We start from the raw sequence: 14651 nt of genomic DNA, 5'->3' as shown, positions 1-14651 counted from the left end.
TGTAGTGGGTAAAGTCTTGGAGGGGATTATAAGAGACAAGATTTATAATCATCTAGATAGGAATAATATGATCAGGGATAGTCAGCATGGCTTTGTGAAGGGTAGGTCATGCCTCACAAACCTTATCGAGTTCTTTGAGAAGGTGACTGAACAGGTAGACGAGGGTAGAGCAGTTGATGTGGTGTATATGGATTTCAGCAAAGCGTTTGATAAGGTTCCCCACGGTAGGCTATTGCAGAAAATACGGAGGCTGGGGATTGAGGGTGATTTAGAGATGTGGATCAGAAATTGGCTAGCTGAAAGAAGTCAAAGGGTGGTGGTTGATGGAAAATGTTCAGAATGGAGTTCAGTTACAAGTGGAGTACCACAAGGATCTGTTCTGGGGCCGTTGCTGTTTGTCATTTTTATCAATGACCTAGAGGAAGGCGCAGAAGGGTGGGTGAGTAAATTTGCAGACGATACTAAAGTCGGTGGTGTTGTCGATAGTGTGGAAGGAAGTAGCAGGTTACAGAGGGATATAGATAAGCTGCAGTGCTGGGCTGAGAGGTGGCAAATGGAGTTTAATGTAGAGAAGTGTGAGGTGATTCACTTTGGAAGGAATAACAGGAATGTGGAATATTTGGCTAATGGAAAAGTTCTTGGAAATGTGGATGAGCAGAGGGATCTAGGTGTCCATGTACATAGATCCCTGAAAGTTGCCACCCAGGTTGATAGGGTGGTGAAGAAGGCCTATGGAGTGTTGGCCTTTATTGGTAGAGGGATTGAGTTCCGGAGTCAGGAGGTCATGTTGCAGCTGTACAGAACTCTGGTCCGGCCGCATTTGGAGTATTGCGTACAGTTCTGGTCACCGCATTATAGGAAGGACGTGGAGGCTACAGTAGTGAACTCGCATTGAGGGCATTTAAAAGTTTATTGGATAAACATATGGATGATAATGGCATAGTGTAGGTTAGATGGCTTTTGTTTCGGTGCAACATCGTGGGCCGAAGGGCCTGTACTGCGCTGTATTGTTCTATGTTCTAACTGTTTCACTCATTCACTTTAGTTCACAGACATATTTAAAAGATCCTGCTGCAATTTATGCAAACAAAAATCGGGATAAGATTACTTTCATCAGCTTGCACACTTCACAGTGTCTAGACTCACTGCTGTGGTAAGCGTAAGAAAATGATAATGCTTAATCAATGCCAATATTTGCTCCACATGGTGCCCAGATACTCCAGCTGACCTACAGTTTGTTGGAGTCTGATTCTGCACAGTAAATAAGGGATGATGTCGGGAAAGTTAGCTCACTTCTGACCACACCTCTCTTGCAAAATATACGTTTGATGTTAACTGTTGAGCAATGTTTCAAGTATAAATATCCACACAAATCTCCAGAGAGCAGTGCCGCCACTAATTGTTACACTGAAACATCAAAGTTTCAGGAATGGAGGCATTTTGCTTGCGGTGGCTGTTGGTGTGGCAATGCTTTGTAATCCCAGTATGGGGGCTGGAGTTTTACAAAGCGGCCGTCTATGAACACTCAACAGTCCTGCGTCAGAACTTAATCCCTCCCACACGAGAGGAAGCACTGGAGCTCATGCAGAAAAACCTGGACATCTACCAAGAGCAAGTCCATGAAGCAAGCAAACAGGTAATGAAAATTTCTCACGTTTGGACCGGCCTGTTCAGTACAAAGCATTTGTGGCTACGTTATACGCAGATCGGGTTAGACAAATTAACACCGAGGTTTCCTGCAAGATTTCCCCACGGAAGAAGGGCATTCTCAGTGCGAGATTTTGACTTTGTAAAATATTTTATGTGAACCTCACTTGCGTATTGGGGTTTCCCCCATTCAAGCACCAGGGGCTTTGATACAGAATAAGAGCTGGGCCTTGTTGCTAGTTGAGGAATTTATTGGCAAGGACACCTGGAGAACTCACCTCATATTCTTCAAATAGTGTCATAGGATGTTTCACATCCACCTGAAGAGGCCTGGGGTTAATGTCTCACAAGGACTGGCCAACCCGTCTTCAGAACTGCACTGAAGTTACTTTTGATCACCATATAATGAGTGAGCACAGAACGATCATTTAGTCCACCATATTCTTTGAAGGGTCTTAGAGATCAACGCCAGCTTCCCTAGTCTCTCCATAGCACTGAAGTCTTGCATCGCTTGTACCATTTAAATTAATCTCCTCACCCTCTCTAAATCCTTGTCATCCTTCCTAAAGTGTGATGCCCAGAATACACCACAATTTTCCAGCTGTAATCTAACCAATGATTTTAAAATGTTTAATATGACTTCCCGATTTTTTTTACACTCTATTTATAAAACCCAGGATTCAGAATGTCTTTTTAATAGCCTTCTCCACTTGTCCTGCCACCTGCGAAGACTTGTGTACGATTAGAACTGGAACTTCTGGGCTCCAGGACAGTGTAACTATCCCCAATGACGTGCTTGGGACCGCACATCCCTCCCTGGAGGCGCCCAGGTAAGGGTTGCATAGCATTTGCTGAGGAACATAGAACATAGAAAAATACAGCACAGAACAGGCCCTTCGGCCCACGATGTTGTGCCGAACATTTGTCCTAGATTAATCATAGATTATCATAGAATTTACAATGCAGAAAGAGGCCTCTCGGCCCATCGAGTCTGCACCGGCTCCTGGAAATAGCACCCCACCCAAGGTCAACACCTCCACCCTATCCTCACAACCCAGCAACCCCACCCAACACTAAGGGCAATTTTAGACACTAAGGGCAATTTATCACGGCCAATCCACCCAACCCGCACATCTTTGGATTGTGGGAGGAAACCGGAACACCCGGAGGAAACCCACACATGCACGGGGAGGACGTGCAGACTCCACACAGACAGTGACCCAAGCCGGAATCAAACCTGGGACCCTGGAGCTGTGAAGCAATTGTGCTATCCACAATGCTACCGTGCTGCCCTTAAGAACAGACAGAAGTGCAGACTCTCACTAGGAATCATCCAAAAATGGGGTTTAAATTGCAAATTTTGAATGATTTTGACTGTTACATGAATAGTTACCCAGAACAAGTTAGAAGGATTAAAGCCACTTCTAGCTTCTGGATAATTATTGTACAGACACACACTGATGTCCACGCCCTGAGGTTTATCCCCTCTTTCATTGGACAGAGTTGCCCTCGACACTGGACCTCGGGCACTGCCCGGATCTCACCCAGCATGAGTCGAAAGGTCGTAGGAGCTGGGATTGAAAATAATTTTGGGTAGGAATGTAGGAGCAAAGTGACAATCCGACATCATCTTCTCTGCCTTAAATGCCATCCCCTGTTCCATCCATATTATCTTCCTCACTGTTTGCTACATTTCTGAAATTCATTTCATCTGCAAACTTTGAAATGATGCTTCGTACTGAATCGTTACATTGCGGAAGGAGGCCATTTGGCCCATTGAGTCTGCGCTGGCTCTCCAAACAAGATTTATGACTTAGTGCCATTCCCATGCCTTTTCCCTGTGCCTTGCACATTGAATAATCATCGAATGGCTCGATTGAATGTGCCTCCACACATGTCCACGTAGTGCATTCCAGACCCAAACCACTCATTGAGTGAAAAAGTTTTCTCTCACATCAGCATATTTGCTTCTTTGGCAAATCACTTTAAATCTGTGCCCTCTTGTTCTCAATCCTTTTACGAGCTGCAACCGTTCCTCCTTATTTACTCTGACCAGCACATGATTTTGAACACCTCTATCAAATCTCCTCTTAGCCTTGTTCTCTCCAAGGAAAACAATCCCAATCTATCCTCACAACTGAAGTTTCTTATCCCTGGAACCATTCTTGTAAACCTCTTCTGCACCTTCTCCAATAAGTTCACATCCTTCCTATAGTGTGGTGCCCAGAACTGTACACAATATTCCAGCTGAGGTCATTTATATCAATAAAAACAGTGGTTCCAATACCTTCTTTTATTCTTTCAAGGATATTTAGGGTGGCAGGATGGCACAGTGGTTAGCACTGCTGCCTCACCGACAGGGACATCTGACTCTGGGTAACTCAGTGCGTGGAGTTTGCATTTTGTCCCGTGTCTGCGTGGGTTTCCTCCGAGTGCTCCAGTTTCCTCCCATAGTCCAAAGATGTGCAGGTTAGGTGGATTGGCCATGCTAAATTGCCCCTTAGTGTCCATATGTGTGAAGGTTAGGTTAAGGGGTTATTGGGTTAGGGCGGGGGAGTGGGCTTGGCTGAAGTGCTCTTTCAGAGGGTTGGTGCAGACTCAAGGGGCTGAACATACTCCATCCGTACTGTAGAGATGCTATCCCTAGTTGCCCTTGAGAAGGTGGTGACGAGTCACCTTCTTGAACCACTGCAGTCTTTGTGCTGTAGATATATCCATCATGCTGTTAAGGAGGGAATCCCAGGATTTGGACTCAGCAAAAGTGAAGGAATAGTGATATATTTCCAAGTCTGGATGACTTGGAGGGGAATTGCCACTAATGATGTTTAAATACATCTGCTCCCCTTGCCTTATCGGTGGTAGAGGTCATAGGTTTGGAAAATGCTGTTGTAGGAGGTTTGACAAGTTGCTGCAGTCCATCCAGTAGATAATATACACTGCAGCTACAGTATAGTACTGTGGGAGGAGTGAGTGTTTAAGGTGGTGGGTGGTGTGATGATCAAGTAGACAGCTTTGTCCTGGATGGTGTTGAGCTTCCTGAATGTTGTTGAACTCATCCAGGCAAGTGGAGAATATTCGCACTCCTGACTTGTCCCTTGTAGATCGTGGATAGGCTTTGTGGAGTCAGGAATGAATTGCTCACCACAGAATTTCCAGCTTGCTCTCCTAGCCATAGTATTTATACGGCTGGTCCTGATCAATTTCAGATCAATGCTAACCTCCACGATGCTGATGGTAGGGAATTCGGAGATGATCATTGCCTGGCATTTGTGGCTTCACAGCACAAGATTCCCAGGTTTGTGCTGTTAGGTAATTTGGACATTCTTAATTCTCTCTCTGTGTACCAGAACAGGCACCGGAATGTGGCGGCTAGGGGCTTTTCACAATATCAGCATTGCAATGTAAACCTACTTGTGACAATAAAGATTATTATTATATTGTGTGGCGTGTACATTGCTTGTCTACCCAAGTCTGATGTTGTCCTGGCCTTACTGCATAAGGGGGAAATAATGGCATAGTGGTATTGTCATAATGCTCTTGGACCCAGGTTTGAATCACACCATGGAAGCCTCTGTGACTGCCCGCTTTCCCACCCTGCCGACTAGGTGCAACGCCCCCGCTCCGCGATGGTGAGGGGCCACAGGTCTGGCAGGCCCCCAGCGATTATGGGTTGCCTTCTCCTTGTGTGAACAGTTAATGCACAGTGTGAGACACTCAGACGCGGGCATCGCAGGGGGTCTGCAGCTGGTGGCCTGTGTGTGCAGGGCGCCTGGCCATGATGGGTGGTACTGGTGTTGGCATGAGGTGCAGGATGGGGTGAAGGGGGCTGCCAGTGGGTGGGGTGCGGTCACCCTCTGGGAGGGTGGGGGGTGAGGCGGGTGTGTGGGACGAGGGTGGTGCCTGGGTCGTTGCCCATCCAAACTCAGCACTGCCTACTGGTCTATCTGGTGAGGGCCGCATGGGGAGAGGAGGGGGGGGGTGGGGGGGGGGGGGGGGATTGGGGTGGTTCCAGAGGCGCAGAGGTGGAAACTCACCCGGGTTGCTCCGATGAGGTTGTCAACTTTTTCCGGCATTGCTGTGTGGTCCTCGCGATGGGGCCCATAGCACTCAGGGCCTCTGCCACCTGCGCCCAGGCCTGGTTGAGGTCGGCGGGTAGCAGCCCTCTTCCCAACCTAACGCAGGGAACAGGATGTTCCGCCTCTCCTCCACGGCATCCAGAAGTATCTTGAGCTCTGCATCCGCGAGCCTTGGGGCTGCTCTCCGGGTGGTATCTTCTTGGCTGGAATGAGAGTGTATGGGAATGAGTGCTAAAATACAGCTCCAGCTTGTCAGGCTCTCCAATGCCAATCCTGACCACAGCGAATCTGACGCCACATCGGTTGGAATTGCACTAGTTCCAGGTGGCCTGAGTGTTGGCTAGTTTGCTCCGGGACTGGCACCGCCATGAGGATTGTGGAATACCCGCCATTCAGTTCCAGCGTCGGCACTTAGTCTCTCAAACGGCGCACCCAGCCTATAGCTGGATGAGGGCAGCACGGTTGCACAGTGGTTACCACTGTTGCTTCACAGTTCCAGGGTCCCTGGTTCGATTCCTGGCTTGGGCCACTGTCTGTGCAGAGTCTGCACGTTCTCTCCGTGTCCGCGTGGGTTACCGTCGGGTGCTCCGGTTTCCTCCCACAAGTCCTGAAAGACGTGCTGTTAGGTAATTTGGACATTCTGAATTCTCTCTGTGTACCGGAACAGACGCCGGAATGTGGTGACTCTGGGCTTTTCACAGTAACCTCATTGCAGTGTTAATGTAAGCCTATTTGTGACAATAAAGATTATTATTATTATTATCGTCTCCCAAACGGAGAATCTGACCCATTGTCTTTTCCTTTTCCATCAATATTCTAAACTTCAAATGTTCAGCTTTCTGGAATTGAATCTATGGCCTTTCGAGAGGGCCCACATGTGTTGAAGGATAATTTACACCCTTTTGTTAAAGAAAAGGGCCAATGCACACTGCAAATGCCCCAACCTCAATTTAAGTTTGGTTCCATCCTTCGTGAAGCACTTGACCATAGAGCTGCTTCAGATTGATGTGTAATTAGTATGGCACAGTGCCACTAATGATGGTTATAATAGTTAGTTTGACATGGGCACAAGCTTTGCAAGCACAGTACAACATCAGCATTATCCTGCCAATGTGTAATGGACTATATTAGCATCATCCTACAATAACTACTGCAATAGCATTGTCCTGACAAACTGATTTTGCAGTTGTACATTTTAGATTTTAGGATTTTTTGAACCATTGCGATCATGCTAATGCATGAAATTATTCTTTTTGATCTCTACTACAGGGAGTTAAGATAATTGTTTTTCCAGAGAATGGTATCCATGGTTTTCCGCCTACCAGAGCTACTATTTATCCATATTTGGAGCCTATTCCAGACCCTGATGTTGTTCAATGGAATCCTTGTCTGCATCCAACGGAATATAGTGATACAGAGGTAAGAACTTTTTGTTTGTTATTGTTTGTTATTTACAGCACAGAAGGAGGCCATTCGGCCCATTGTGTCTGCACCGGCTCCCAAAAGAGCAAGCTAGCTAGTCCCTTTTCCCAGCTCTATCTCCGTAGCCCTCTAAATTAATCACTTTCAAATATATATCCAGCTCTCTTTTGAAACCTCCTATGGAATCTACCTCCACCCTTCTCCCAGGCAGCACATTCCAAACCCCAACAACTCCCTGAGTAAAGAAGTAAAGAAGTTCCCCTCATCTCACTCCTAGCTCCCTCGTTGACCATCTTGAAATTGTGGCCCCTATTCACTGACATACCAACTAGTAGAAACAGAATATTCTTCTTTACCCTGTCAACATTGTTCAGAATTTTGAACACCTCAATGAGGTATTATGGCCGCCATCAATTTTATGAATATTGATGTCAAGCTGACAGATCTGTAGTCTCCTGGGTTATCATTTGCTCCTTTCTTAAACAACGGCGTCACATTTGCAATTCTCCAGTTCCTGGGATTGTTTCTGTGTTCAAAGAAGCCTGGAAAATTTCTGTCAACGGCTCTGCAATATGCTTCCTTACCTCTCTCAGCAATGTAGGATGCATCCCATCTGGGCCTGGCGACCTCTCTACCTGGAGTGCTGCCAGTCTTTTTAGCACCTTTTCTTTATCACTATACTGCTCAGTTGTCAACATCCACATTTTCAACTGGATCATTGTCACCATCTTTTAATTTGGTAAAGACAGAAGCAAAGTACTCATTTAGTACCACTGGCATACCGTCCATTTCAGTGAGCAATTTACCCTGCTCATCCCTTAAAGGGCTCCACTCTATCCTTCACTAATCTTTTACCATTAATATGCTTGAAGAGCATTTTGCTATTTGTTTTAGCATAGTCTGCAATCCTTTCCTCAGACTTTCTCTTGGCCTTCCTTATTCCAGCTTAGCTTCTCTCCTGCCTTTGAAATACTCTTTCTGAATTCTGTTGCTATTATTATTTTGGCATGCATCTAATGCCTCTTTTATACTACCTTTTTTTGCCCTCACTGATACTTCTAAAACTAGGCCCATTACTCAACCCACCCCCCTGCCGTACAAGTTTACATCCACCCCCACTGCACTATTTACTCTCTCCGCCAGGAGATTGGTTCCATTCCGGCTCAGATGAAGCCCATTTCATCTCAATAGCTTTCTCCTTTCCCAAAACTGGCTAATTGCCTGTTGCCTAAATGGTGAAGCTCATGGCACAGGTAGTATTTCTGAGATCACTACCCTGGAGGTCCTACATTTCAACCTACTCCCTAACTCCTGAAACTGGTCCTGCAAGACCTCGAAACTGTCCCTCTCTATGTTGTTGGTTCCCACATGAATGACAACCTCTGGTTGTTCATCCTCGCTTTCCAGACGTTGTCCAGCCGATCCATTATGTCGTGAACCCTTGCACGCAGGAGGCAACAGACCATACGGGACTAACTATCTCGGCTGCAAACTAGACTGTCTATCCCTCGAACTATTGAGTCACTCACTCCTACCACCTTTCTAATCTGCCTACCAGCCTCCCTCTCTTTTCCCAGTGGCCTCAGGCATCAGGGTACAATGGTTTTCCCTCGAGTCATCTATGCCTGATTCAGTCATGTTGCTAACTTCATAGGCATCAAAAATGTAATACTTGTTAGACAAGTATTAAGTTCTGGGTTCCTTGGAGCTGCTGTCAATTTTCCTTTCGACGAATAGTCACCCACTCTCCTGCCATCCCTACACTCCTTGCTTTCCTCCTTGCTTGCCTATCATGATGTGAAGTGATCACCCTCTGATACGACTGCTCCAGAAACCTCTCTCCCTCTTCTATGGTGAGCTGATCCAAATCAGCCACATGTTGCTCAAGGACTGCGACTCTCTGGCACTTCTTGCAGATGTGACTGTCCTTGATGCCTTTGGATCCAAAACCGCCCACATCTTGCATTCCACACATTCCACAAACTTTCCAAGAGAACCTGCCATCTTTAGTGATCAAGATGATGCACACTGTAGAGGCTCTGCTGTTTTTAATCCAGAAACACCTGAGGGAACCATTCACCATTTCAAGTCCAGAAAACCAGCTGCTTTCAACACCCTTTACTGAGGAATGAGATTTTTTTGCCAGAGAAGAGAGTAAAATGGATCCTCGTTCATTAATTCTGTTGAAATGAAAAATACATGTATCACAAAATGTGTCAATGTTTCAATATCTGTTTTATTGTAGGTCCTTTATCAACTGAGCTGTATGGCAAGAAACAGCAGTATGTACTTGATAGCAAACCTGGGGGAAAGAGAAGCCTGTGAGTTTAGTGACCCTAAGTGTCCATCAGATGGAAGATATCACTTTAACACAAACGTGGTTTTTGATGCTGAAGGCACTCTCATAGCCAAATACCAGAAATGGAAACTTTTCAGGACAGAAATTTATTACAATAAACCTAAGACATTGCAACACGTCATCTTTGATACACCTTTTGCTGGAAAATTTGGCATTTTTACTTGCTTTGATATATTGTTCTATGAGCCCGCAGTAAGTTTAATTGAGCGTTATGGTATAAAACAAATTATATTTCCCACAGCCTGGATGAACAAGTTGCCACTCTTATCCGCAGTACAGTTTCACCAAGCATTTGCTGCTGCATTCGGTATCAATCTTCTTGTTTCCAATCAGCATCATCCTGAATACAACATGACAGGAAGTGGCATCTACACGCCTTTAGATTTCCCCTATTACTACAACATGAAGAGTCGTGAAGGAAAACTTCTTGTGGCTGATGTCCCTATAATTACATCCATCAATAATCACACCCTAGAACAGTCTGATTCCCAGACATCCACTTTCCTTCAGGAGCAGAAGGGGGCAGTTAAGCAGGAACAAACTGATCTGTTCACAAATTGCACAGTGTCCCACATGGATGGTGCCGGAGATATTTTTCATGCGAAGATGATGTCTGATAATTATACATTAATTTCTTTGACAGGGCTGCAAGGTAACCTGCAAGTCTGTACTAATGCCCTCTGTTGCCATGTAGCGTACAAACATGGTAACACACCCACTAATCTGTATGCTTTAGGAGCCTATGATGGGCTTCACAGAGTGACTGGTTCACGCTACCTGCAAGTATGTGCCTTAGTGAAGTGTGCAGGCTCTGATTATGACACCTGTGGACATGGTGTTACAAATGCTACTGACATCATAGACTTTAAGTTGTGGGGGAATTTCAGCACACGCCATATTTTTCCAGAAATTCTGGCTAGTGAGATGAAAATTTATCGTGCAGATAGCAAAGGGTGGAGTAACAATGATTTTTATATGATTAAGAAGGGGATGTCAGCAGGTCTTGTGACTGCAGCACTCTACGGAAGGTGGTACGAGAAAGATAATTTATCACAACAATAAAAGCAAAATATGACAGATGCTGGAAATCTGTAATGAAATGTTGGAAAAATCCAGCAGGTCTAGCAGCATCTGCGCAGAGAGGAACAGAGTAAATGTTTCAGTCAAATATGATTCTTCTTCAGAATTCCCTTTCTTTGAACTACTTTGTTTTAATTTCTTTTTTTACTTTTTGAAGTCTCTCCATGATTACACGTCCTTTGCAATCCACCCCGACCCCCATCCACAGCAAAGTGCAATGATTTTGTTTTACTATGGATAGTGTAAGGAAGCAGCTGCTGAATGTTTCTCACGTAGTGTTTTTTGAATTCATCGCTGGATGGACCAGCATTTATTGCCCATCCCTGGTTGCTCTTCAGAAGGTGGTGGTGAGTTGGCTTCTTGAACCGCTGCAGTCACTGAGGTGTAGGTACTCACCGTGCTGTTAGGGAGGGAGCTCCAGGATGTTGCCCCAGCGATATTTCCAAGTCAGGGTGATGAGTGACTTGGAGAGGAACCTTCAGGTTGTGGGGTTCCCAGGTATCTGCTACTCTTGTCCTTCTGGATGGTAGTGGTCATGGGTTTGGAAGGTGCTGTCTAAGGAACCTTGGTGAGTTACTGCAGTGCATCTTGTAGATGTTACGCATGACTGCCACTGTTCGTCGGTGGTGGAGTGTTTGAATGTTTGTGGAAGGGGGAGCAATCTAGTGGGCTGCTTTGTCCTGAATGGTGTCGAGCTTCTTGAGTGTTGTTGCAGCTGCACTCATCCAAGCATCTGGAGAGTATTCCATTACACTCCTGACTTGTTTGTGCCTTGTAGATGGTGATCAGGCTTTGGGGAGTCAGGACGTGAGTTACTTTCTGTAGGATTCCTAGCCTTTGACCTGCCCTGGTAGCCACTGTATTAATGTGGCTAGTCCAGTTCAGTTTCTGATCAATGGTAACTCTCAGAATGTTGATTGCGGGAGATTCAGCGATGGTAAAGCCATTGAATGTCAAGGGGCGATGATCAGATCCTCTCTTGTAGGAGATGTCATTGCAGGGCTCCACACAAAAGAGATTTGCTTTATCAAATGCAGGTATTTTCTGAGTATGCATGTTTGCAAATAATTAGCAGATATTTTAGGATTTAAATGCCTTATTTTTTACTGGGTTCCAGAGTTTGACCAGTTCCTCCCAGCAGGAAATGGGACTTTCAAAATAAATAAACACTGGCAATATTTTTATTTCTCCAGAAGGTTCCTCTTGAAGATAAGCCTCTGTCACATGAATCATCTCAGATGGCATCACTAAATAATGGAATGCTCCCACTTTAGGATAGAAGATAGAAATAGGAAAATCACACCACCAAATGAAAATGAGAAAAATCTAATAAAAGGTTTGGGAAGCCAGTTAATGACACTATGTGAGGGCGGGTGTGTTTGGAAGTCTGTATAAGGGGTGGTATGGTATAGTGGGTAGGTGTATATCCAGTGATAAACATGGTTCAGCTATCATGGAAAGTTAATGGGTTAGTGATAGCTCAGACTTGGATGATATTGTATCCTAATGTCCTCTCTAGGTGGTGTGTCTAATATTCAATCTGGCTGATACGAGAGTTAATAAAAGAATTTTGGGAATGTACCAGCACAGCATTGTCAGGAGTTGAATTCAAACTGACATATTCACTTAGGACAGAATTCCCACACTGTCCAGAACTTGTAATCTTCCTGTGGATAATTTCGAGATAACTTGCATTCGATGATGGTCTGGCCACGAGTTGCTGCAGGGGGAAATAAAGATCTCAAACAGACCCATCCCCTAATCTGATGGGATTACCTAATTAGCAATAATTATTCATGGGGGGGGGGGATGATGAAAGAACCTGAGAATCTTTTAAATCTATCTTTTATCTGTTGCTTGACGTATATGCACCTTGCTTGGAACTGTTGTAGAATTGGTACTTATTTTGGGGGTAATTTGGGTATTTTGTATACTCAGAATCTGCTTATTCGGAAATATATCTGCTAGAATACTGCTAATTCACATAATCAGGTAGAAATTGCTGTAGAAAAGAAGTTAAACAATTACACCAGCATGAGACTCAGTTTGGCTATGACAAACCTTTTCACTACTGCAAAAGTCAGTATCACGTCTCTGGAAAATTTTGTCAGTCGAGTCAGTGAGGTCTTTTAGTCAATCCCCCAAAACATTATTACACTCTGATCCAGAATAATCATGAAATCCCTGAAGTAGGGGATGATTGTTCCTGATGAGATGTTGGAATATCACTATCCATCTGTGGATATGAATTATTTTACAGTGGTGACTCGATTGATCATTCTTAATATTGACCTGATACCACAAAATTGAAAGAGGGGAAGAATCAATTGTTTAAACTGTGGCAGAGGGCTGAACGCGATTGAATCCCAGCAGTGTCTTACTGAATTCTTTAATAACTGTATCGTCACTTGATGGGGATACTGTAAGGACAAGGAGGGCTTTTGACATTATTTGTAAGCTTGATATTTAAACAGCATATATTGAGAACTGTGAACAATACCAAGGGGATAAACTCTTGTTCCCACCTGCTTGATAACTAATCTGTTGAACTTGCTGACCTGTGAAAGTAAGCATTGCTAAAGGGAAGGAACAGATAGTGCAGGTGGAAAGAGACATTGGTATTTGAGAAACAGAGCTTGGAGACTGCAAATTACATACAGTGTTCTACTGACCACTTCAATAAACATCTTCATCTGGAAGGTTGATTGTTTTGACTTAAGAAAAATACCAACTGCACCACATGACACTGTCAGTAATATACCTTATCCCTCTGTAAAATAAAGAGTATAAAACAGTATGTAATAGTATAAAACAGTATGATACGGTAACCTTGTTATTGCTGTCTAAAGTGATCTGTACATCTGTACATACATCTGCACATACACCAGGGACTACAGACAGATGTAACAGCCACAACATCACTAGAGGGCAGCATCAGAGACAGGTATAAAGGGTCCAGCCCAAGGGAGGATCCGCCTCTTTTAGAAGCACAGGGCTAGTGAGCAGCAGCAGACAGAGACAGCTCAGCATAGGCAGTTTACCTTAGCTTCACTGGTCATACCTCTTGACTGTATTATATCTAGTTAAGCTCTGGAAACAGAACGACCCACTGAATAAAGTATTTGTGTTAACTGGAAGTCTACAATCTTTATTTAGACTTAGAGAATAACATACTGTCCAGAAGGAGTTTGCAGTCAGCTGATCCTGACTGTTGGAAGGAAAATCTACACATGGTAGGAGCTGATCACTGTGAGGTGTACTGCTAGCTGTTTTTGAAGCATTGAATTGCAAGGAGTGGAGTTAAAAATGTTTCTTTTTATACTCATTAAATCTGTGCTCATTGTTAAGCTGCCTCTTTTAAATCTGTATATGTCAGTACCAATAAACATTAAGCATGACATCCTTGTGCGTGAGTCATGAATTTGTCCTCTTGTAGGTCAAAACAAACTGTACGCCTGTGTAAGTGTTCAAAGAAAGGATGTGCTGCTAGGGTGTGTGGTGGAGGTGGATTCAATCATAGATTTCAATAAAAAGCTTTCAGTGGCGACTAGGGGTTTTTCACAGTAACTTCATTGCAGTGTTAATGTAAGCCTACTTGTGACAATAATAAAGATTATTACTCTTGGATAATCATCTCAAGAGAACATTTACAGGGCTGCAATGAGGAGTCAGGGAGTGGGGCAGGTTGAGTAGCTCTTGCAGGGAGCTGACAGATGTTGTGGACCAAATGACTCCCTCCTGTTCTGCAACCATTCTATGATTTTATGCCATGAGAGAGGGAGAGGTTGAACAGAGGCAGATATGCTGTGGATGTGACCGGGGGGGTGAGGTACCCCAGATGGGCCGGCATCATCTGATGTGATCCTGCAAGGCTAGAGACAACGTGAGAGGCAGCATGGTAGCACAGTGGTTAGCACTGTTGCTTCACAGAGCTAGGGGCCCAGGTTCGATTCCCTGCTTGGGTCACTGTGCGGATTCCGCATGTTCTCCCAGTGTCCGCGTGAGTTTCCGCTGGGTACCCCGGTTTCCTCCCACAAGTCCTGAAAGACGTGCTTTTAGGTGAATTG

At 44.6% G+C, this 14651-nt stretch overlaps 1 protein-coding gene across 1 annotated transcript; it reads left to right on the top strand.

Annotated features, from left to right (window-relative positions):
* Nucleotides 1-1340: 1340 nt before the first annotated feature.
* LOC140425010 (biotinidase-like) lies at nucleotides 1341-13982 on the top strand. The gene is made up of 3 exons (XM_072508777.1): nucleotides 1341-1636; nucleotides 6993-7142; nucleotides 9391-13982. Exons 1-3 carry the CDS (start codon nucleotides 1430-1432, stop codon nucleotides 10564-10566), a joined length of 1533 nt encoding a protein of 510 aa, XP_072364878.1. The 5' UTR covers nucleotides 1341-1429; the 3' UTR covers nucleotides 10567-13982.
* The last annotated feature ends 669 nt before the right edge of the window (nucleotides 13983-14651 follow it).

Source organism: Scyliorhinus torazame, chromosome 6 (assembly GCF_047496885.1).
Source record: "Scyliorhinus torazame isolate Kashiwa2021f chromosome 6, sScyTor2.1, whole genome shotgun sequence".
Taxonomy (NCBI): domain Eukaryota; kingdom Metazoa; phylum Chordata; class Chondrichthyes; order Carcharhiniformes; family Scyliorhinidae; genus Scyliorhinus; species Scyliorhinus torazame.
Note: the sequence above shows the minus strand (reverse complement) of the source record. Positions and strands in the feature narration are given on the sequence as shown.

Excerpts from the sequence above, each read along its gene's own strand:
- LOC140425010 (XM_072508777.1), top strand. The coding sequence starts at position 1,430 with ATGGAGGCATTTTGCTTGCGGTGGCTGTTGGTGTGGCAATGCTTTGTA. Across the intron at positions 1,637-6,992 it reads TCCATGAAGCAAGCAAACAG|GGAGTTAAGATAATTGTTTT; the intron begins GTAATGAAAATT and ends TCTCTACTACAG. Across the intron at positions 7,143-9,390 it reads CGGAATATAGTGATACAGAG|GTCCTTTATCAACTGAGCTG; the intron begins GTAAGAACTTTT and ends GTTTTATTGTAG.